The sequence below is a fragment of the Mus caroli genome, unplaced genomic scaffold (assembly GCF_978045245.1).
Source record: "Mus caroli unplaced genomic scaffold, Mus_caroli_1 scaffold_5, whole genome shotgun sequence".
NCBI classification, from domain to species: Eukaryota; Metazoa; Chordata; class Mammalia; order Rodentia; family Muridae; genus Mus; species Mus caroli.
Window position 1 is genome coordinate 117,317,824 of NW_028227260.1, and position 22,867 is coordinate 117,340,690.

The 22,867-nt window shown below is 42.7% G+C and overlaps 2 protein-coding genes across 2 annotated transcripts; both read left to right on the plus strand.

Annotated features, from left to right (window-relative positions):
• Positions 1-1,710: 1,710 nt before the first annotated feature.
• On the plus strand, positions 1,711-6,364 carry LOC147004782 (uncharacterized). The gene is made up of 4 exons (XM_085838185.1): positions 1,711-1,777; positions 1,976-2,387; positions 4,949-4,994; positions 6,266-6,364. Exons 1-4 carry the CDS (start codon positions 1,711-1,713, stop codon positions 6,362-6,364), a joined length of 624 nt encoding a protein of 207 aa, XP_085694311.1.
• A 3,187-nt stretch (positions 6,365-9,551) lies between these two features.
• On the plus strand, positions 9,552-13,410 carry LOC147004783 (homeobox protein HMX3-like). Its single transcript, XM_085838187.1, has 4 exons — positions 9,552-9,618; positions 9,782-10,193; positions 11,545-11,590; positions 13,360-13,410. The coding sequence occupies exons 1-4, from the start codon at positions 9,552-9,554 to the stop codon at positions 13,408-13,410; spliced, it is 576 nt and encodes a 191-aa protein (XP_085694313.1).
• The last annotated feature ends 9,457 nt before the right edge of the window (positions 13,411-22,867 follow it).

Below are 22,867 nucleotides of genomic sequence, written 5' to 3' on the forward strand. Positions count from 1 at the left end.
AAAAGAAAAGAAAAAAAAAGAAAAGAAAAGAAAAGAAATAAATAGAAATGACAGTTACGGTTTAGCCAAGGAGAATATTATGTATGTTAGAAAAGGATTCTATGTAGTAAGCTGTATTTTTCAACACAAAAATTTGATATTGTTATAATATTGACCACAACTATACATAAAAAAAAATACCCAGGTTCTGTGCACCTTGACAACACAATAGTTTGAGGCTACACAACAAAGAACAAACAGGGCCAGAAACATGTATGTGTAAGTTTGGTTTTAAGAAAGGTCCAGGGTTGGAGAGATGACTCAGCGGGTAAGAGCATTGACTGCTCTTCCAAAGGTCATGAGTTCAAATCTCAGCAACCATATGGTGGCTCAAAACCATCCTTAATAAGATCTGATGCCCTCTTCTGGTGTGTCTGAAGACAGCTACAGTGTACTTAGATATAATGATAAAATAAATCTTTACAAAAAAAAAAGGTCCAGAATATTGAGGTGTCTTTTGGGTGGAGAAGAACCCCTCCTCTGGTATCAAGACCCCAGAATATTCCCACCCTAGAATAACAACCAACTGGAGATAGGCTAGTTCCTAAGAGCTATTCCTAGTCTCTGAATAGCCAGAGTTTGTTGTAAAATGTTTGCTGCCTAGAGACCAGTTTGACCACATGCCTGCAGAGGGGCTGCTTATCTGACAGTATCTGGATAGAGACTCGCAACTGCTCTCGACCCTTTGACCTTCCAGCAAACACATTAGGAAGGCCCATTCAAGAGAAATGCAGGGAACCTTAGTAAGGTATGGGGATGTACTCAGTCCTTCACAGTTTTAACCAGTCTGTCCAGTACTAATAAACCCCCATCCACACCCAAGCTCCTGAAAAGGCACAACATGGACACATGGCAGACTCAACTGAGCTTTCTGTGAACACTCAAAGGAAGAGACCTCGTGGATAACCTTATCCGCTTAATTTCTCTTCTCTATCAAGTAACAGGCCGCTAGGATAAACTACTAGGCCTAGAGGAAAGACACTCTGTGTTTTGAGAGGAGGTGGTCTCACTCTGGTTCTGGCTGTCCTGAAAATCACTATGTAGACAAGACTGGCCTGGAACTCAGAAAACCACTTCCTTCTCTCCCCTGAATGCTGGGATTAAAGTCGTGAAATGACACCCCCCAACTAACAAGAGGTATTCTAAAAACACTTGTGTATCGTCTCCAGAGCTTTTCTTCTTCAATACAAGTCGTCTGGCACAGTTGAATGTAGACAGTAATTTATCCAACTGCGAGGAGGGTAGCCCCGTGTGCATCCATACCAGCCTGAGTACCACGTGGTCCCTGCAATGATATCCTGCTCCTTGCAGCACCAACCTGTTCTGTTTTGCACCTGAGGCTCAACCCATAGCTGCAGGAGAGCAAAAGCAAGTCAGGATAGCTCACCTATGATTGGACACTTGGTAACCTGCACTACCGCCCCCAAGGGCAACAAGAGAATCTCTTCCTGGTTGTGAAGCTGGGATATCGGCTTTTGGCTTGTGGCTTTCGGCTTTCGGCTTTCAGCTTTCGGCTTTCGGCATTCGGCTTTCGGCTTTCGGCTTTCGGCTTTCGGCTTTCGGCTTTCGGCTTTCGGCTTTTGGCTTTCGGCTTTCAGCTTTTGGCTTTCCCAACCTCAAGGGCTCCGACTCAGAATCTGCTGGGCCAAGCTGCAGGGAAGCACTCAGGACATGGAGCATCAAAACACCACCTACCTACTTCATGACGGACTTGGCAAGGACAAGGAAAAGTGGAATGGTGAGTGCCCTCTGGGAATGGTGGATTGTGCACATCCATGAGGGGAGGAATGTGTCCCGAAGAGGTAATTTGATAGTTGCAGAGCTCTGGAGCCTTTGCTGAGACTTAACAGTGCCTCAGCACCAGCCTAGGCCCTGACGCCTGTTTCTTTCTTAGTTTGTTTGTTTGTCTTGTTTTGTTTTATTTCCCCACATACAGGTGGGAAGACACAGGCAGTTTTACCACTGGATGGAGAGGGAAAAAATGAAGGAGAGAGTGGAGGGGGCCAGCCTGGGTCCGGATCCGCAGCAGTGGAAGGCGACATAGCAGAAGAATTCAGTGGAGAAGGTTGGCCTGCTGCTGGTGATGCAGACCTCATGGATAACACCAACCAAGAGGACCAGGGAACCAGCGGCATTGCCCAGGAGGAGGAGAAGCTGCCAGAGGAGCAAGTTCTCAAGGATGCTGTGGTCATAGAGAAAGTGCAGCCTATTCCAGTGCTGGTATCTAGTGTGCGGCCTAAGTCAGTGTGGGTACTCCAGAGTAGCTTACACTACAATTTCCAATGGTGGCAGCTGCACGAGTTGGAGCGATTTTTCCAGCAGAATCACTTCATCCGTGCAGAAGAAAGGTAATCAGATTCTTATTTCCTGGGAGCACAGAGCAGTCCACGGTGGCTGCCGGGTCCTTCAACTGCAACCCGCTTAGAATTGCACGTTCTGTCGGTATTTGTTGGTTTGTTTATGACAGAGCGAGTGTGTTAATGTGGGTGTAGAGTACAGCTTGGGTTAGGCTGTTCTCTCCTTGCACCTAGTGAGTCTCTGAGTCAAATGTAGGCCATCAGTCTGTTTTCCTTCACCTTCTCCTTTTACTTTCTCTTTACCTTCTTCACCTTAGTCTTCTGGCCTATTTCCTCAGCTGGCCTCTTACCCTAAATTAAAGCGACTTCCAAAGTCAAGGCTGCCAGATTCCTGCATCCTGCAGTAGTGTGGTATGGCAGTGTGCTGGGGTAGGTGGGACACTTGTGCAAATGTTTGTTCTGGATACTTTTATATCAACTTAACACAAGCTAGAGCTATCAGAGAGGATGGATTCTCACTTGAGAACAAGTTTCCATAAGAGCAGGCTCTGTGATGAGCGTCACAGCGTAAGTGATGAGGCCTCAACAGTTAAGAGCAATAGCTGCTCTTCCTGAGGAGTCAGACTTAAACCCCAGCACCCAGGTAGCAGATCGAAATGGTCTGTAACTGCAGTTCCAAAGGATCATTCACCATCACATACGCATGCCTGCAGGCCAAACATCAATGCCAATAAAAAGAAGGAACATATACATTTTAAAAGACCAGGTGATAGGCAAGTTTTTAGGGTGTTTTCATGATTGTTGGTTGAAGTGAGACCGCCCAGCCCATTGTGGGTGAGGCCACCCCAGGGCAGGTAGTCCTACATTCTATAAGAAAGGAGACTGAGCAAGTCATGGGGAGCAAGCAGCATCCCTCCATGGCCTCTGCATCAGCTCCTGCCTCCAAGCTCCTGCCCTGCTTCTGTTCCTGTTCTTAGTGTTAGCAAAATATGGAACTGTGAGCCAAATAATCTCTGTACCCTCCAACTTCCTTTTGGTCAGGGTGTTTCATCGCAGCAATTGTAACTTTGGCTAAGACAAAGAGGATGAAGGCATTTTCAGATAGCATTTAAATGAATCCGCAGAAAACTTCAGGCTATGTCTTCTCTATAAGCAAGGCCCTATAGAAAGTGTGAAAGATCGAGTGTTTGGAATAAGAGCAACTTAATAAATCTGTCTATCATGTGTTTGACTTTAAGTTTGTTTGTTTGTTTTACTTATGAGGGCATTACCTCTTCAGGGTGTGCCTACATATATTTTTGTGTGTGTTTGTGTATATATATATATTTATATATATATATATATAAGTATATATACATATATTTATATATATGTGTGTATGGTGTGTGTGTATAGATGTGTGTATGTGTGTGTGTGTGTGTGTTATATCTCGCTGGCTGGCATGGAACTTATACAGCTCGAGTGGTGGCACACACATTTAAAACCAGTACTCAAGAAGCAGAAGCAGGCAGATTTCTGATTTCAAGGCCAGCCTGGTCTCCAAAGTGAGTTCCAGGACAGCCAGGTCTGCACAGAGAAACCCTGTCGTAAAAAACCAAAAAAATAAAAAGAAAGAAAGAGAGAAAGAAAGAAAGAAAGAAAGAAAGAAAGAAAGAAAAAAGGAAGGAAGGAAGGAAGGAAGGAAGAAAGAAAGAAAGAAAGAAAGAAAGAAAGAAAGAAAGAAAGAAAGAAAGAAAGAAAGAAAGAAAAGGAACTCATAGATCACTCTGCCTGCCTTTGACTCCCAAGGGCTTTCATTAAACATAAAAACCACAGAGCCTGGTGACACCTTTCCCTTAGTTACTGGGGTTTTTGTTTTTTGTCTACATTTTTTTTCCGTTCCCATAAAAAATGGTCTGTCAACCAAGAATCAATACTGGGCACAATGGAATCTTCCAGTAACCCTGGTGCTAGTAACGCCAAGCCCACACAGGGGTGGCTTTCCTTGTCAGTTTGGGCTACTGTCTTAGTTACGTTCCTCTTGCTGTCATAAGATGCCATGACCAAGGCACCTTATTAAACAGAGATTTGGGAGAGTTTCTGAATTTCACATCGGGGAGCATGGCAGCAGGCAGGCAGGTACAGGCACTAGCTAAGATCTTGAGATACAACCACAGGCAACAATAGAATCTCATGAGTTTTGAAAGTTCAAAGCCTACCCTCTCCTCCAACAAGATCTCGAGTTCCAGTTCCTTTGAAACAGTTCTACCAACTGGGGATTTTATTCAATACAATAAGCATTCAGACATGTGAGTCTGTGGGAGAGTGATATTATCACAGTTTCAAAGTGAAACATTATCTGAAAACATTATTTTACAAAAGCATGATGCACTATCCTGGCTGTCCTGGAACTCACTCTGTAGAACAGGCTGACCTCGAAGTCACAGAGATCCACCTGCCTCTGTTTCCTAACGGTTGTGATTAAATCCCAGTGGAATTTAATTAAGCTTCAAAAACCTTCAAGGTGAGTGTGACAGATATGAAGGGTGGAATAAATATTTAGAGAAGTATGAATAAAACATTTCATTTCTTTCAAAATGCCCAATACTGAATATCTGCCATTTTTCCCCCAGAAGACATCTGGCGAGATGGATAGGTGTGAGTGAAGCCAGAGTTAAGGTAAGGAGAAGAAGGCAATTTGACAGGACAGACATTCTAGAACTTGATTCTTATCTTGGATACTTTTATCCTATGCACAAAGTGGTGGTGGTGTTTTAATTGTTATGTTTCAAATGGACATTTTTAAAATCTTTTTTTATAATTTTTCATTCACGTGTATAGATTTGCCTATATGTGCATGCTACATGTGTGCAGGTGTTCTCAGAGAGAGAAGAGGATATAAAATTCCCTGGATTTACAAGTGGTTATGCATGGGCTAGGAACCAAACTTGGGTCCCCTACAAGAGCATCATCAAGTGCTCTTATCTAGTCCCTACAGGCTCCTTATAATGACTTTTGAGCCTTATGTTCTTTGTGAGCACGAAATTGAATAAGAAAGCCCACCAAACATGAAATGGCTCATTTAAACACAAAGCACAGCTTCTGAAAGGAAAACAGAATGCACACATAGATCAGATGTACATGTATCTTGTATATAAACTACAAATACAATGTACAAATATATGTATATACTCTCTATTCAATAATAGTTATATTAATAAAATTGATATTCAAACTCACATATATACATATATATGAAATTCTTTGGAATATTGATATCTTCATGATACCAACAATGACACATCCCACTGGGGTTATGAAATATAAATTATTTAAATAAGAATCATATTACTGTAGCTAACCCTGATCCTAAACTTTTAAAAGAGTGAAAAGTAAGCATAAATTCTAATCTTATAGGCGCAATTTCAGCACACCACAATTGGTTAGTTCTTAGGCAGAGCCAGGCACTCAGAAAGCTGATGTAAACTGGGTTAAACAGACACTGTGGGCATGGGAAAAGCATAGAGTCCAGTCCTCCTGCTGTTAAGAGGTGCCTACTGAAGCCATGCAGTTAAGGACACCCGTCATGTTAACTCTCAGGACCATGCTGCTGGATCTGCCCGAAAGTGCTGATAAGAATCTGCAGAGGGCTCTACAGTAGAGACAGAAACCAGGTGTGCAATGTTTGGTCCACAGTCCGGGAACTATGTTACACTGCAGGGGCCACACAAGTGGGGCTTCCCCATTGTAGGCAAGTCCTGCACTCTGTACCAGGTCTTCAGCTCCTCACAAAATTAGAGAGTGATACACCAGGGTCTTCTGAGCAAGATGATATTAATATAAATTCTATTAATAAAATGTATAGAGGGGAACTAATATCACATGATGTGGTTTCTGATTTATAATCGTGAAAATAATACAGAGCAAATCCCTCTTCCTTCTCATGGTAGAGATGGTTTAAGAAGAGGAGAGAGCACTTCAGAAGAGGACAAAATCAGTCAGGGATGAATCATGATGCCCCTCTGTGGTCCCACTCTACCTTTCTCTGAAGATGGCACAGGAGCCCTGGTGTACCACCCTTGACCAGGAGCCACGTGCAGACACCTGCTGTCTTCCACCAACATGTTATTGCATCTTTATTCCCTGAGGACTTGTATGTGAAATAAATAGATTCTCAGTTTCTTTTCCTCATGTGTCTTTTTGATTAGTATGGTAGGTGTGGCCCTAATCAAGGAAATGCCATTTATAGAGAGCATCAAGGTCTCTTTCTGGAAGTTGATGGTACCAAGTGACCAGCAGTAGCTGTTTAATATCACAGAAGGTTGTCACATGTCACAGTGAGTGTGCATTGACCCATACATTGTTTTTGTCCTCCTAATACAATTTTCTCCCCGGATGAGCTGACACTTTTAAAGGAATATTTCTAAATTATACAGGTCTCAAGATTTCAGAAACACTCTAATTCTTAAAATAGGCTCCCACACTTGTAATTTCTTAAACAGTAACTGATGAAAACTAAACACCACATAAAATTCCAAGAAACACCTAATGACCCGTACTACCCTGTCCACCCTCTGGTTCTAAGTATCAAACATTGAACTGTCATTTCTTAGGGTCACCAATGGTGCAAGGCACACTGAATAGTAGCTGGACATCCTTCTACCCTATGTCATTGCGCTCCGGTGATTGAATTCGCCCTGCAGAGGACCTGCCCACCTTCGCAGAGCAGAAGGACTCACAAGCTGCTCCATCACACACATGCCCATGCCACACACACACACCACTCTGCTCAGACCCCTCCCTTCCTCACCTTGCATCCTGGGCTTGCCTTGAGGCCAAATATATCAAGGACCTCAGCACAAAACCCTATATCTGAACCCAATACAGGATAAAATGGGCGGTATGGCTCGCCATCCTAGCAAAGGAAAGGACTTCCTCAACTGGGTCCTGGTGGTGTGGGCAGTAAAATTATCAGTTGACCAATGAGAACTCAGAAACAAAAAGCTCTAGCAAAGAGAAGATCATCATTGTGATACAGAGATTGCATACACGATGGCAGAAAATCCTTTACCAAGTTTAATTCTGTCAAAGTGTTGGTGGCTAGAATATACAAAAAACCTTAAAAAATAAATGGCAGGAAAACATGCACCCAGTTACACATTTCAGCTTGAATTAAACAGGGAGTACACACAAGGGCCCTGTGTATATGAATTAATGCCCGGTGACTACTTAGAAAAGACCTGCACAGAAAATGGCTGGACAAAATGCTACTGAGAATAGGAGGAAGCCTCGGGAATTTCCATGCAAATGGTAAAAGTGACCATTGACTTCAGCTGGGGGGAAGGAGAGTCACTTTGCTTCCATGTTCACATTATGAGGAGCTTATGCATGCTCCAGTAATGGTTTACATCAGTATACACACAGGCAGCAAAAGAAGACTCAGTAGGTTTTAGAAACATGAAATAGGAAGACAGAAGTAGAGAGGAAGAGGGCAGGGGTAATTTTAGGAAAGAGATTGTGAGGGTGTATTTGAGCTTCCGCATTATAAGCAAGAATGCAATGCTCAGACAGTAAACATACACGAAAGGTAAATCAATTCGGCCGCTCAAAAAATAGCAGTATAGTAGATGAATGAGAATTGGTAAGCAGAAATGAATGCCCTATATATGTTTTGGACACATAAACTCATGTCTCAGGAAATTACCTTATTGAGACCTAACCTTATTGAAGAAAAACTTCTAAACACACTTATTACCTAAAGACAGTTTTTTAAAGCTGAGCAGCCTGCCCCTCTCTGTCAAGTGCTCACATTACAGGCACTGAGGCATTGAGACTCCATGCTTGCTCCTTCATTGCTCCAGGTAAACCATGGGTGGCTTTATACATGTTAGGTAAGGACTCTACAAACTGAGCTACATCTCCGGCACATAAACGATGTCTTCACTATTTTGGCCAGAATGGAGAGATAAATTCTCCAGTGCTTGACACTGACACGAGCAATGCCAGGATTTAGAGCAAAGAGGGATGAAACACTAGGAAAGAAAAACATGGAGGTTTTGTTTAGAGGTATTATCAGAGCTGTGAGTTGAGTCTTATCCAAGGAGATCTGCAGCACCAGGAGTCCAGGATATTCAACACCCTAAGGGACAGTGTGGAAACGTGATAGTGGTGCAGGGCCTTCTATTTGAGAGGATGAGGTGAAGAACTCTAGAAGGTGGGGCCTGGAAGGGAAGCAACTTTTGCAATATAATACACTATTATTACAACAACTACTACTAAATATATACATATATATATTCATACACACATACATACATATGCATACATATGTACACACACAAAACCTCACACACACACATATTTGACCAGAACGTGGGAAAATGTGGCTGTCTTAGGATGAATCTGACTACATCCCAATATAGGATTTGTTTGAATGACAGTTCCAGGATGTGTGTGTATGTATGTGTGTGTGTGTGTGTGTGTGTGTGTGTCCAAGACAAATGTGAGGAAGTTCAGCACAGGTATGACAATTCTCACAGCTGTTACAAGCACTTATCAAAGCCTGAGAGTAATTCTAACCCCTCTCCAGTAGCCCTGGCGATGGTGAGACCTCTGCTCTGTCTGCTGAGCAAGCAGAGCGTTCAATTTTGCCCAGGCTCCCATAAAGGCCGACCTGGAAGCACGATACACTACGTGAAGTCCACTTTCTGTGAAAGCCCTAAGGAAGAACTTCCCAGATAGAATCATTCTTTTATATCCGGTCTCTGCCGCGGACCTGGGACGAAATGTGGAGAAATAGACCAAGCGGTATTGTCCACACATTTCCGCAAGGCCTCTGGAGCTACTGGGGGATCTTTTCTTACTCCCTGCAAATGGGTTCCCTATGTGGTCTGCCATTTCTTCCCTTGGAAGATAATTAAGCAAGGCAGGAGGACTCAGCTAAGATGCAAAGTGGAAGCCCATTCTATACCTGAATTGCGAAGAGGAGCCTACATTTCCTTCTAGTAATTCTTGCTCCAGTAACCTTCCCACTGTCCTCAGTTATGCAGCATGGAGTTCAGCCCCAGCAACAGGAGGACAACCAGAAGGCAGGACACACTACCATAATAGGATATATGCTAAATTAGAGGATGGGGCCTGGAGGTGTGGAAGCAGACCATTGGTGGGTTAGAAGCTCTACTTCCGGAATTGTTGGGGGCTGTACCAGTGAATAGCGACTTCCAAGGCTTTACAGACATGGAGCATCAAAGCATCAATTACCTGCTTGATGTGGGACCTGAGGAGGATGAGGAAAATGCGAAAGGTCAGTGAGTGATGGGAAGGGTGGGTTGACGATATTCACGAGGGGAGGAGAGTCCCATATAGGACTGAACTGGAGCTGGGCGCCACAGGCTTTGCCCTGACTCCATGACACCTCCTCACCAGCCTAGGCCCTGAAGCCTGGTTTTTCCATTTCCCCACTTAAGGTGTGAAGTCTCTGATGGACTCGCTGGCTGGAGAGGGAAGAAACGAGGGAGAGAGTGGACCGGGCCTGCCTGGGTCTGGAGCCTCAGCAGCGGAAGGATACAGAGCAGGAGAATTAAGTGAAGGTGGGCCTGCTGCTGGTGCTGCAGGCCTCATGGATAACAGCAACCAAGAGGACCTTGGTGCCACTGGCTGTGCCCAGGAGAAGGAGAAGCAGCCAGAGGAGCCAGTCCCTGATTACATGGGGGATTTGGCAAATGTAAAGCCCGTGTCAGATCCGTGGTCCACTGTTAATCCTGTGAGAGTGTTGGTGCCCGAATTCCGCCACCGTCGGAAACACAGCTTCACCTTGCAGCAACTACAAGAGCTGGAGAGCACCTTCCAGTGCAGTCACTACATCAGCACTACAGAGGCGTGAGTACATTGTCTAGCTTGCATCAGTTCGATGGGGGAATGAAGTTATGCCCAGAGAGTTTCTCCTGCTTCCTGTCCCCTTCTTGTCCACCTTTTATTTTATTTTTAAGCTTTTGGGAGTTGTTTCTTGTTTGCCTCCTGTGAACCCTGGGTTTTGAACTCAGGCATGCTAGCTAGCACCTTTATCATCCAGATACAGTAGTGAGCACCAGGCCAGCCTCAGCTGCAGAGTGCAAGGCTATCTTTAAATTATTAAAATAAATCAATAAAGCCAACAAATCAAAACCAAGAGCAAACAGACAAATACCAGCAGCAGGCTGAATGAGAACCAGGCAATACATGTATGTAAGCCCAGTACTTGGCCGGTAGATCCCAAGTTCTAACTTATCTCAGTTATGTAATGAGCCCCATGCCAGGCCCTTCTCCATTAGGCCATTTGTGTTGTGATGGACAGCATACACCACCATATGTTTTCTGTTTGGTTGGTTGGTTGGTTGTTCCTGGCAGGGGTGGAGGAGGTGTGTTCAGAGGTCCTCTTCTGATTTTTGATCCAAGATCTCACTGTGTAGCATGGCTTCCTGGAACTTGTAGGAAGCTCAGGCCTCAGATTTCAAATGTATTTGTAATCCAGGACTGTGCGGTCAGTGTGGTGAGGTTTTCTCATACTCATTTCCTGTCTGCTGTGACTTCTAATATTTACTTACCCATAGTGGAAGAGGATTCAGCAGGGTAAAGGCATTTGCTATGAGAACCTGAGGTCCATTCAGAGGACACACATAGAAGATCACTTCCTCACGCTGTCCTCTTACATCTGCATGTGCAATAGGGACACATGCACACACTACAAAATAAATTTAAACAAGAAATGTGATATTTCATTTTTCTGGTAACCAGCGATTGGAGTACCTCATTCTTAAGTGAATAATAAAAAATTTTGGATGCTTTCCATTAAGCTTCTTCCTTGGAGTTTCCTTTTATCCTGACAGAACACTTTGTTTTTCCTGTTGGCGTTTGTTTTGCAGTTTTTGTCTTGTTTTGAGTTGTTTTGTTTGTGGTAGCCTCTCCTGTACCACTGTCACATGCATTAGGAACATTTCTTTTGAAGGTTTTACTGTCTTCATTAGTGCTTTAAAACTTGCTTATTACAGACATGCTTGGGTTTGCACATCTATTAATACTAACTTGGTAATCAAATGCTACCTGTACTGTTTGCTCTAAGCACCTCAAAATTTTCAGGGTGATGATCAGAGAAAATATGAATTGAGACAAACCATTCAAAACAATGATAAAATATTCCTCTCGAATTTTATTTCACATATCCATAATTCTTTTTATCTTTTTTTAACTGTAGGAAAGGTCTGGCAAGTTCCATGGGTGTGAGTGAAGCCACAGTGCAGGTCAGTCCGCACACAAAGCTGTTTGGTAGGACAGCCATTCTGGAACCTGGTGCATTTGTAGGTCCTTCTGGTTCTCTCAGTAGAATTGTGTTGCCTTTGATAACATGTCCAAACCATGGTTGAAATGACTTTTTGACGATTTATCTCTAGTTTTTTAATATATGTTTGGGCAAGTGTGTATGTGTCCCACGTTCATGCCATATGTGTGTGGCTGATCAAGGAAGCCAGGAGAGGGCATATATTTCACGTATATGCCGGACGGACATGTATTTATAAGCAGCACAAATGGTCCTAGGAACTAAACTCAAGTCCTCTACAAGACCAACAAGCATGAACCACTAGACCATCACTCTAAACCAAACAAATGTCCTTTGAGATTTGTGGTCTTTGTGGGTAGAAAATGGAATAAGAAAGCCCTACTCCTCAGGAATGGCTCATTTCCTGGAGACACAAACTTCTTAAGGAACAAAGAATTGTACCAAGCTTGTTTTCACTAAGTGCATATATATATCACATACATGTATCCTGTGGGTAAATCATTATATGCATTTTAACTTAGAAAGTGTGTACACATTATGTGTAAAATAGATGTATTCTGTATAGATGTGTAGCACTTATATATGCACATTAAAATCATATATATATGTGTGTATATATGTATATATAAAGAAGTATTAACATATTGTCAGACTAGTATACTTTTGTGTATATATGTGCGTATGAGTTTTTTGAGGGTGAGAGTTTCTCTGTGTAGCCCTCCCTGTCCTAAACTCACTCTGTAGAATAGGCTGGCCTCAAACTCACAGAGATCCTCCTGCCTGTGCCTCCCTAGTGCTTAAATTGAATATGTGTGCCACAATGACCTGGCCAATCCTAGTGCTCTAGGGAGTAACACTATGGTTGTGACATATGAATTATGCAAAGTGATATAGCTAGGGCATCCCTGAAACTATTTGTAAAAAATATTCATAAATTATATCCTTACAGTCTGAATAGGGGGGAGGTTATAATTCACAGGTCAAATCCACATAACTAATTAACATTTAGCTAAACAGAAACTTATGGAAATGGAGAAGATATCAAGTCAAAATACCCAACTTGCCTGTTTTGTTAGTTCTTTCATCCCTTTGTATGGGTTTTGACCATGTTTATCCTGTTCCCCATAAACCTTTGTGTCCTCTAATTTTTAATAATACATCAAGACTAATTTGTGCTGCTCAAATATATATGTGTGTGTGTGTGTGTGTGTATACCCTGATGTACCATGAAAAACACTGTTTTCTTGTGGTCATACACAGCCTCTTTCCATCCTCTTTGCCATATGATCTCTGAGCCTTGGAAGGAGGACATATGGTATATATGTTCTATTTTGGGATGAGAATTCTTCCATCTCCTGTTTTCTATGCCTTGCTCAGTAGAAGATCTCTATGTCGATCACTTCTCAAAGTAGTAGTTTCTCTGATGAGAGCCGAGAACTGCACTAAATAGAATGATACAACATTAGTTGTCAGTTTAATGTTATGCCGACTTGTCAGAGTAATAGGAAGGGGGTCGCCCCCTAGGACTTGTCTAGTTACAGGTTCTTGGCCTTCATAATGGTGCCAGGTGTAGGTTTCAGAGTATGGAGTAGAACCTGAATTCAATTGGACACTACTTGATTACTACAATTAGGAAAAGAATACTGTAGATTCTGGTTTTTATTAAGTCCTTCAACTATAATCCTAGTGGTTTACTCCTGTCTCCCAATTCCCTTTTCCCAATGACTTTAGGAATGGTTTTTGAAGAGGAGAGAAAAATACAGGAGTTATAAGAGGCTGTAAATGCTCAGAGGTCCTCTTCCTGCATCCCGGAGCATCTCTCTCTGAAGGCTGTGGAGAAGCCCCAGGGAGCCACCCATGCTCAAACGCCATAGCCAGATGATGTTGTGGATTCAAAGCCCTGTTAAACACTGTTATCTCCTCAATACTAGTATTTTCAATAAAGAGCTGAATTCTCAATATATTTATTTTGTGCTTCTTCTGAGATTGTTAGGATACATGTCTCATATCAGGGAAATGCCATTTAAACACAAGAAGATCTGTTTCCAGGAGGTAACATCTGTGCATCACAGTCAGTAAGCCCTGTGTGTTACAGGCACTTTAAAACATCCTTAGTAGCAGTACCCTGACCCAAGTGTTCCTTGTTTGTCACCCCCTCTTACTGTTCTCACCATGACTCTTATCCCATACAAATTTAAAAGAGAGATGATGCAGGACCCAAAGAGAAACAGCAGTCTCTTCCAAACACAGGTGATGCATGCCACGCTGGCCCCCTCTCAAGAAATCACTCCAGCCCTGAACTCGGACAGAAACTTCATTTGAGACAACCCACAGGGTTCACAGGACACAAGCCATGAAGTAGGAAGTACATTCCTCTCAATTATTTTCCTTGCCTTCGTTTTTTCTGTGAACGTTTGGGGCCATATTTGGCATGAGACAGCAGTTAATTCTGTCTCAGGTCTTAGGTTTAGCTTCCACCATCATGCTGTTATTACACACTTAGTCCCTCAGCCCTTGTAGTTCCAACAAAGAGCTGAGTTCTCAATATATCTGTTTCAAGTGTCTTCTGAGACCTCTAAGGAATTTGTCTAAATTACCAAGGCAATGTCATTGAATCAGACAAGGCAGATGTGACTTTTCTCGGTTCTAATAGTTCAGAGCTTCTCCACTTTCCGTGCAAATATTTCTGTCTCTTCCATTCATTTAAAAAATATGATTAAATATTTTAAATGAACATGAAGGAAAGCAGTGGTACAGACAGTGGAGTCCTTCCATAAGGAAGTGAGGGTAGAAACAACACGTGCTGAACACAATGGCCAGGACCTGTAATCACAGCACTTGAGAACTGGACCTATGAATTAAGTGGCCCTCGTTGTCCACACAGCTCGTTCAAAAAAACCCTGCATCCACTAAATGAGGCCTCCTTCTCACTTTTAAATGTGGGGCTGGGAAATGGGTCAGTAGGGAAAGTGACTGCCAGCCAGCAGGAAGACATGATTGTGACTCCCAACATAGACATAAAACAGTAGCATATATTTTACTCTGGGTTCTGAGACAGGGAAAGATGCTCCAAAGAGGGTGCTGGTCATCCTGCCTAGGTTTAACTGTGGGCTTAAGGTTTAGAGACAGAATGAGATCCAGAAGAGGCTAACATAGGTCTGGCTAGAGAGATGTCTCTGCAGTAAGATTACATGCTGCTCTTGCAGCGGGCCTAAGCTTGAATCCCAGCACACACAACAGACAGTCACAATGGCATGTAACTCAGGCTCCATGTGATCTGACACTCTTCTGGATTTTACAGCCATATGTACACAAACCACACTCAGGCACACATATGTGCACATGATGGATAAATAAAAATCAAGAGGCTGGAGAGTATGTACTTGTCTTCCAGAGGTCTCAGACAGACTCCTGTCGACATCCTGCACCAGGAGGTTCACAACCACCTTTCACTTCAGCTCCAAGAAACACAACGGTCTGCCTCCGTAGGCATCTGCACACATACACACACACACACACACACAGACACCTGAACACACACATGCACACTTGCCGTTAAAATACCAAAAATTAATTTTAAAAAACTTACAATAATATGCAAAGTGCTAGAGGTTGTTGCTCAATGTTGACCTCTGCCCAGACTTGTGAACAGATGGAATCCCACCTTGAAAATACATATGTAAACACACGCACAGATGACACGTGCATAGGGTGAAAGTTGTTTTTAATTAAAAGAGGAAAGTCAGTCATGGATTTGGATTGATACACTAATCTTTTAATACTTCCACTATAAATGTTGTAAAAAAAAGTTAATGGAATTTATAACAAAAGAATTAGAGGAACTCAAGGGAAAAGTGTTGACAAAGGATATCAAACTGTTTTCCAGATAACAAATAGAAATTCACAGGAAATGAAAAATAAAAATAAAAATTCTATAAATGAAAAATAACATAAGTATTCATGAGGTAGCTGTGAACATAAAATATCTTTCCAGCAGTTCTAAGGACTTGATTTCCATAACCAGGACCCACATAATGGGAGGAGAGAATGTTGTCCTTTGATATCCACATAGGAATCACTGGTCCCTTCCACTTAGCATTAAATAAATGAATTAAATTATATATCCTTACAGCATTATTAATAAAGACAAATAACTTCATTGAATAAAAATCACTGGAGCAGCCAATAAGAGAACTGCATAGTCTTGAAGATGGGCAGTTGAGAGTACTCAGTCTGAGGAGTGGAAATAAGAGAAGAGGGTAGTCTTGAAGATGGGCAGTTGAGAGTACTCAGTCTGAGGAATGGAAATAAGAGAAGAGGGTAGTCTTGAACATGGGCAGTTGAGAGTACTCAGTCTGAGGAATGAAGATGAAAATATTGAAAGTATTAGGAAGTGTGGGATTGGACGGGTAGGTAGAGTGGGCAAAAGTACCTTAGGTAAAGAAAAATGTAGGGGTTAACAGGATGCATCCATGGGTAAAGATGCTTGCATCCAAGCTTGGTGTCCTGAGTTTGGTGCCCAGGTTGCTCACAGTAAGACAGAACTGATTCCCACAGGTTGTCCTATGGTTTGTGGGTATGTGCCATGGCATACATCCCATAATATAAGTAAAATATGAATTTAAAAAGAAAAATTGTGAGAACACCTGAGTATAATGCCCAAGAGATGAGAACATCTGGAGGAAGGGGAAAATGACCACTTGTAGAAATAATGGCAAAATGTGTAAATACTGCAAACCCTCCACCAGTAGCCAAGGAAAAAGCCTAACCTCATTAAAGAACCCTAAACTTGATATTTACACCAGGACTCTCCTGCTCCTGATAAAGAAAAGGATTTCTTGACAACAGCAGCAAAGAGAAAGCGCCTTGTGCACAGGCACGTAAATATAAGGCATAGCACCCTCTTGAACATGGGGGCCAGGAAGTACTGTGAACAGCATATTTAAGGCAGTGAAAGGAACCTTTAAAGCCCCGTGGGTGGATGTTTCCAGATGTGACCAGAACAAGTATTCAAAAAGGACAGGGGATGGTAGCAATTGCCATTATCCCAGAAACCAGGAGGAGGAAGCAGGAGGAACAGATTAAGATTCTGGAGATGCCTACACAACAGTGTCTCAAAAATATTTTTTTAAGAAATGACATAGAATAAAAATATGAGGTGAGAGATGGGCAGTTCTAAAGCAATATAGATTGCAATATATTATTTTAATAATGTATAATAAAAATAGAGTGTCCCAAGGAAAGGAAAACTCTCTATAAAAAAGCACAATAGATAAACTGGATGTTCTAACCACAAGCAGCAATATAAATATTGTTTATAAACATACAGGGAATATTCTCCAAAGACATTACATAATAAGTGAAAACATTTGTCAGTAAATTTTAAAAATTAAGGCAGGCTCCATGCACACTTCATAACTGTAGATGGCAGAATCATAAATGGGAAAAATGGTTGTCTATTTTTAGAAAGAGTGTCATTTTCTATTTGTAGATGCGGTCATATGTCCCTCTCTGAACACAAACTCACTCTGTACACTAGAGTGACTGTGGCATCTACCTCCTCACAGGATAGCATTACAATGCAGTTCAGAGATCATGTGACTTTAAGTATGCTAGGTAAGGACAATGCAATTGAGCTACAACCCTAGCCCTGAAATGTATGTCTTTACTGTTTTGACTAGACTAGGTCTAGTAAAAACAATTCTCCTGTGCTTGACACAGCAATGATGGGATTTAGAGCAAAGAGGGAAGAAAAACTAGGAAAGACAAACATGTAGGCTTCGTTGTGAGGTAGTTATCAGAGCTGTGAGGTAAGTATTACTCAAGGTGAACTCCAGTGCTCCAGGATATTCCTACCCAAACAAGGGACAGTGTGGAAACATGATAGTGGTGCAGGGCCTTCTATTTTAAGAGTGACCAGTACATATTGGCAAAATGTAGCTGCATTGGGATGAGTCTGACCACATACCAACACAGGGTCTGCTTGACGCACAGTTCTGGAATAGAGACCAAGATATAAAAGCCTGCTTTCTCAGAGAAGACATTAGAAGTGTGTGTTTGTGTGTGTGTGTGCGTGTGTGTGTATCTTCGAGACAAATGTGACAAAGCTCAGCACAGGTATGACAATTCTCATAGCTTTTATTAGTACTTACCAAAACTTGACAGTACTACTAACCTACACCCAACCCCTGCCCCAGGAGCCCTGGTGAAGTTGAACCCTCTGATCATTCTTCTGATCCACCAGGACCAGTAAGTCTACCCAAGCTTCTGTAAAGGCAGAGCGTGGAAGCACAACAGGCTCTGTCTTAGCTACCCTCCTATTTAACTGGTGGCCTGCTTAGAGTTTCAGAGTGTGAATCCACAATCATGATGGCAGGAAGCACGGCAGCAGGTAGGCAGGCATGGCCCTAGAGGAGCTTGTCTCTTCTTCACCATCATGCTCTCAAGTGAGGGGAGGGGTATTAATTTGGAATGGTGTGGGCCTTTGAAACCTGAAAGCCCACCCCCAACAATATGCCTCTTCCCACAAGGCCACACCTCCTATAACAAGGCTATACTCCCCAATCCTTCCCAAGTACTTCCACCAACTGGAGACCTAGAATTCAAATATATGTGTCTATAGGCAGTCATTCTCATTCAAACCACCACAGGATCTAAGTTCACTTTCTGTGACAGCCCAAAGGAAGAGGCCTCCTAGACAATCACATTGATGTAATTTCTTTTCTCTGCCACCTCTCAGGGAATCAATGTGGAGAACTAGATCAAGAGGTAGTTCTACAGATATTTTCCTCAAGGGCTCCAGAGTTACTGGGAGATATTTTCTTGCTCCCCACAACTTGGCTTCTACAATTGACCACCATCCCCTCGGTAGGAAGAAAATACACTATGGTCAGAGAAGTCAGCTGAGATGCAGCTTCAAAGGTCATTTCTGCATCTCTACTTCCTCGAGGTTTGTGCCCCCCCTGAAAACGTACCATGCTCATCCCAGCACCAAACTCCTCTCCCCAGAGCACCTCAGGGTGAGCACCTAATGGTGCTCATTATAGCACCTCTGGGCTCCTACCTTACCATAGCAACAGGTGATGAGCATGAAGCCAGAACGTTCCGTATATAACTGGATACATAGTGACGTGGAACGGGCTGGAAGAAATCTCTTCCAGGTCAATGGTTACCGCTCTGCCCTACTACCGGAACTACATCAGGATTACCACAGAGCTTCAAGATCAGTCTTTGATGTGAGACTAAAATGGAGAGCACCCAAGGTATGGAGTGTTAAAACATCAAGTACTTGTTCAATTGGGTAGTATATGAGGATGAGGGTACAGGAGATGGTCAGTATGTAGCTGGAATGGTCAGTAGGTAGGAGGAAGGGCGATGTAACTATCTCCCTGAGAGACATGGAGGTGGCTCAGGAGGCATGACCAGACTGTCGCCATGGGCGGCTGGCATCCCTGCGACTTGTTGCCTACTTTAGGCGGCAAGGTTGACTTTTCTCTATTTTTCCACCTCCAGGCACCATGGTTTTGCCAGCTGAAGAGGGAAGAAATGAGGAAGATACAGGACAGATTGAGTCGGCATTGAGAGCCACAGTCAGAAGGGGGAGAGGAAAAGAAGAATTAAATGGAGAGAGTCCTGCCGCTGCTGGCATCGCAGGCCTTGTAGAGGAAGACAGGAACAAGGAAGATCGTGGCACCAAGGGGGGTGAGAAGAATGAGCAGGAAGCGAGGGAGCCGATTCCTGAGCATGCTGAGGGCGAGAGTGTCCAGGCTGCTGAGCCAAGGCAGGTGCCACGACGTCGATCTTACCATAGATTCACCCAGTGGCAGCTGGACGAACTGGAGAGAATTTTCCGGACCAATTATTTTCTCAGTCTAGAAGCAAGGTGAGGAGATTGCCTGGCCTTTTCTCCTACTTGATGGGATCAAGTGCTGGTCCGAGGTGACCATTGACCTCCTCCCTGCTCCCCCACAGAGCCTTGTTTTTGGATTTATATTTTTAATTAAAGACCTTCATTTATTTGGTGGGGGTTGGCATGTGGTGGGTCCTTGGATTTGCATGGGTGTGAGTTATGGACCACCTGGCACATGAGGAGGCAACAGGACACTTGCAGCGTTCAGTTTTATGATCCATCATGTGGGTCCAAGACATCCAACTGAGAACATCAGGGCTATCCAGAACGCACAGGGACCCACTTAGTCATCTTGTCAGTACCCACAAACACTTGCCTCTAGAAATCCTAATCACCTGGGAAATTCAGGCTGCCAGATCCCTTGTCCTGCACTGTGGTTCTGAGGTAGGGGTAAGAGTCATACAAAATGACTTGAAGTTATTTCCATACAGTAATTCCATGAGTCAAAGTACAAAACTTCAGCCCACGTCTCCTACAGTAGTTAGGTTCTTTTAAAAGAGATTTGCAAGGCTGAGCTATGGTCGCCATACTACAGAGGGGTATCCTGCTCTTGTTAACGTTTTTGATACATCTGTACATCATGTATTTTGCCTTTAAGTGTTTTATAATTAGAAACTCACTGACAGATTTCTCTCCTTACCTCCCACCTCCAAGATCTCTCTAGGAATCCCTTCCTCATCTGGCACTCACATTATAGAGCAGACTGATCTCAAACTCACAGAGATCCTCCCACCTTTGCCTCTCAAGTGCTGGGACAACATGCTCCACCAAGCCTGGCTCCCAACATTCTCCTAGTTCTTTTGGCTTTGCTCTTTCTTTTCCCCAAGCTGCCCACGGAAAATGGTCCACAAAACCAGGACTTAATATTGAGCACGTGTAAGAGATTTGTGCTGAGATCTAAGGCATGTTCATCTTAGCTGGGTTTCCCTTTCTCTTTATTCTTGTCTGCTCACTCTGTAGTCCAGCCTGACCTGGAAATCACAGGGACCCTCTGCCTGGTCCTTTCTCATTGTGGGAACTCAGGAAGGGATTGCCAGTACTATGGAGGGTTGTTGTTGTTCTTGTTCTTTGATTCTTGTTTGTTGATTTGTTTGAATGTTTCTTTTCTGTCTGAAGTGCTTTTGATATTTTCTTTCCCAAGGCTTGTGAGATTATGGTTCAGTGGGTAAAAGTACTTGCCACCCAGCTGGAGAGGCAGAGTTTTGTCCCCAGTATCCACATCCACATGATAGACAAAGGACTCTACCTTCCATTAGGTGCCCTCTAAGCTCTACATGTTCACTAGGGCACAGGAGTGTGTGTGTGTGTGTGTGTGTGTGTGTGTGTGTATACACACCCCCAAAGACTAATTCCAATAAATGTAACATTTAATTCCCCCCAACCCTCTGTACATTGGAAGTCCTCTTATACTAATGGCACATTAGAACTCTTCATGTCCTCTCTGTCAATCCATCTTCTTTTGAGTTTATCCTTCTGTCCTGACAAAGGGCCTCCCTCAGCATTCCCGTGTGCATTTGCATTGCAACTATTGCTTTGTTTGGTTTTCTCTTGGTTTTTGAGGCAGGGTCTCATGCACCACCACAGAGAGTATTACCAGTATTTGCCTAAGGTTGTTGACGCCTGTGTTGTGGCTTTTAATAATGCTTATTAGGGGCATGCATGGGTGTTCATGTGTATGAACAGTCCATTAATAATAAATAAAATTACATATAGAATTTGTTTAAATCTTCATACCCTCCTGATAAATGTCAAAGGAGTTGGGGCATGAGACCAACATTTTAAAGCAAATATTAAAGATGCTTCACATATTTTCTTTCATGTATAATGGTAAATACTGATCAACTATCATTTTACCCTCAGAAAACAACTGGCCAGATGGATGGGTGTGAATGAAGCCATAGTGAAGGTCAGTACACCAAAGAAAGACCTTTGCAGGACAGCCAGTTAACAACTTGCCTCATGTCTTGGCCGCATTCATCTTATCCATGAAACTGTTAACGTAAAACTGTTTCAGAGTGTTTTTCAAGATTGTTTTATTTTTACTATGTGTATGTCTCTGTGTATAAAATATGTGGCCAAGTGCCAAAAAATCAGAGTGGGGCACTTATTCCCTGAAGCTGGATTTAAAAAAATCCTCAGGAGGACACTTATTCTCTGAAGCTGGCTTTAGAGGTCGTCTTGATGCACCTGGCTTAGACACTGAGAAACAAACTCTGGTCCCTGTGCAGGAGCAGCAAGGACTCTTGACCTTTGAGCTGTCTCTGCTGTCTGCACCGAATTACTTTTCATCTTTAAGGTCTTTGTGAGTAGACATGGAATAAGAAAGCCTCACCATGCACAAAGGGCATATTTCAAAATGGAACATGACTTCCTAAACAAACAAAGAATAGCACTGAACTACTTTCATTTCTTAGACATATACCTATTACACATAAATGTACTCTATAGATAAATTACAAATACAGATGTCTTAACTTATAAAATAGGTATTTAGTATATATAATTACATTATGTATAGATATACAGACACACATATATAACTATGTGTAATTCATTGCAATGCTGGTGTTTAAAGGTAGAGTTACTCTGTGACATCATACGGAAGTTAGGGGCTCCACAATCATAACCGATTTGAAATGCTCAAAACCAAACATAAATTTTATCCTTGCAGAAGGAATATTAGTTAGGCCATAGCTCAAAGGCTGAACCCAGCAGTCATAAAGCTGGTGCAAAGGCTGGTGCATCGGCCTGAAAATGCTGCTCACAACCTACAATGTGAATTGCAGTAGAGAGGGAAACAAGGTGAGCCACTTTTGAATACTTTTCTCGGACTATTTTGCAGTGCTGATGTGGAAAGCAGGGTCTACAACATTCTAGGCCAGCGCTGAACACTGTGCCAGCCCCTTAGTCTCTCACAAAATTAGAAAGAAGTGTTAGCCACCAGGTTCAAGTAACACTGATATATGAACTTACATGCTATGGTTTTTTTTCAATTATGGTCCTAAATATCTGCTACTCTGAACCAATTCCTTTTTCTCACTCATTGTAGAGATGGTTTCAGAAGAGGCGAGAACAATACAGGTGGTATAAGAGGCTATAAGGTCTCAGAAGTTCTCCCCCTGCTTCTCAGAACATCTTTCCTGAAGACTGTGAAGGAACCCTGCAGTGCCACTCTAGCCCAGGCAACAGAGAGAGATGAATTGTTTTCTGCTCCTAACAATATGTTATTAAACTCTTATCTCTAAAGCACTTGTATTTAAATAACAATATGAATTTTCAATATGATTGTCCCATGTGCCTTTTGATTTAGTAAAATATATGTATAAGCTC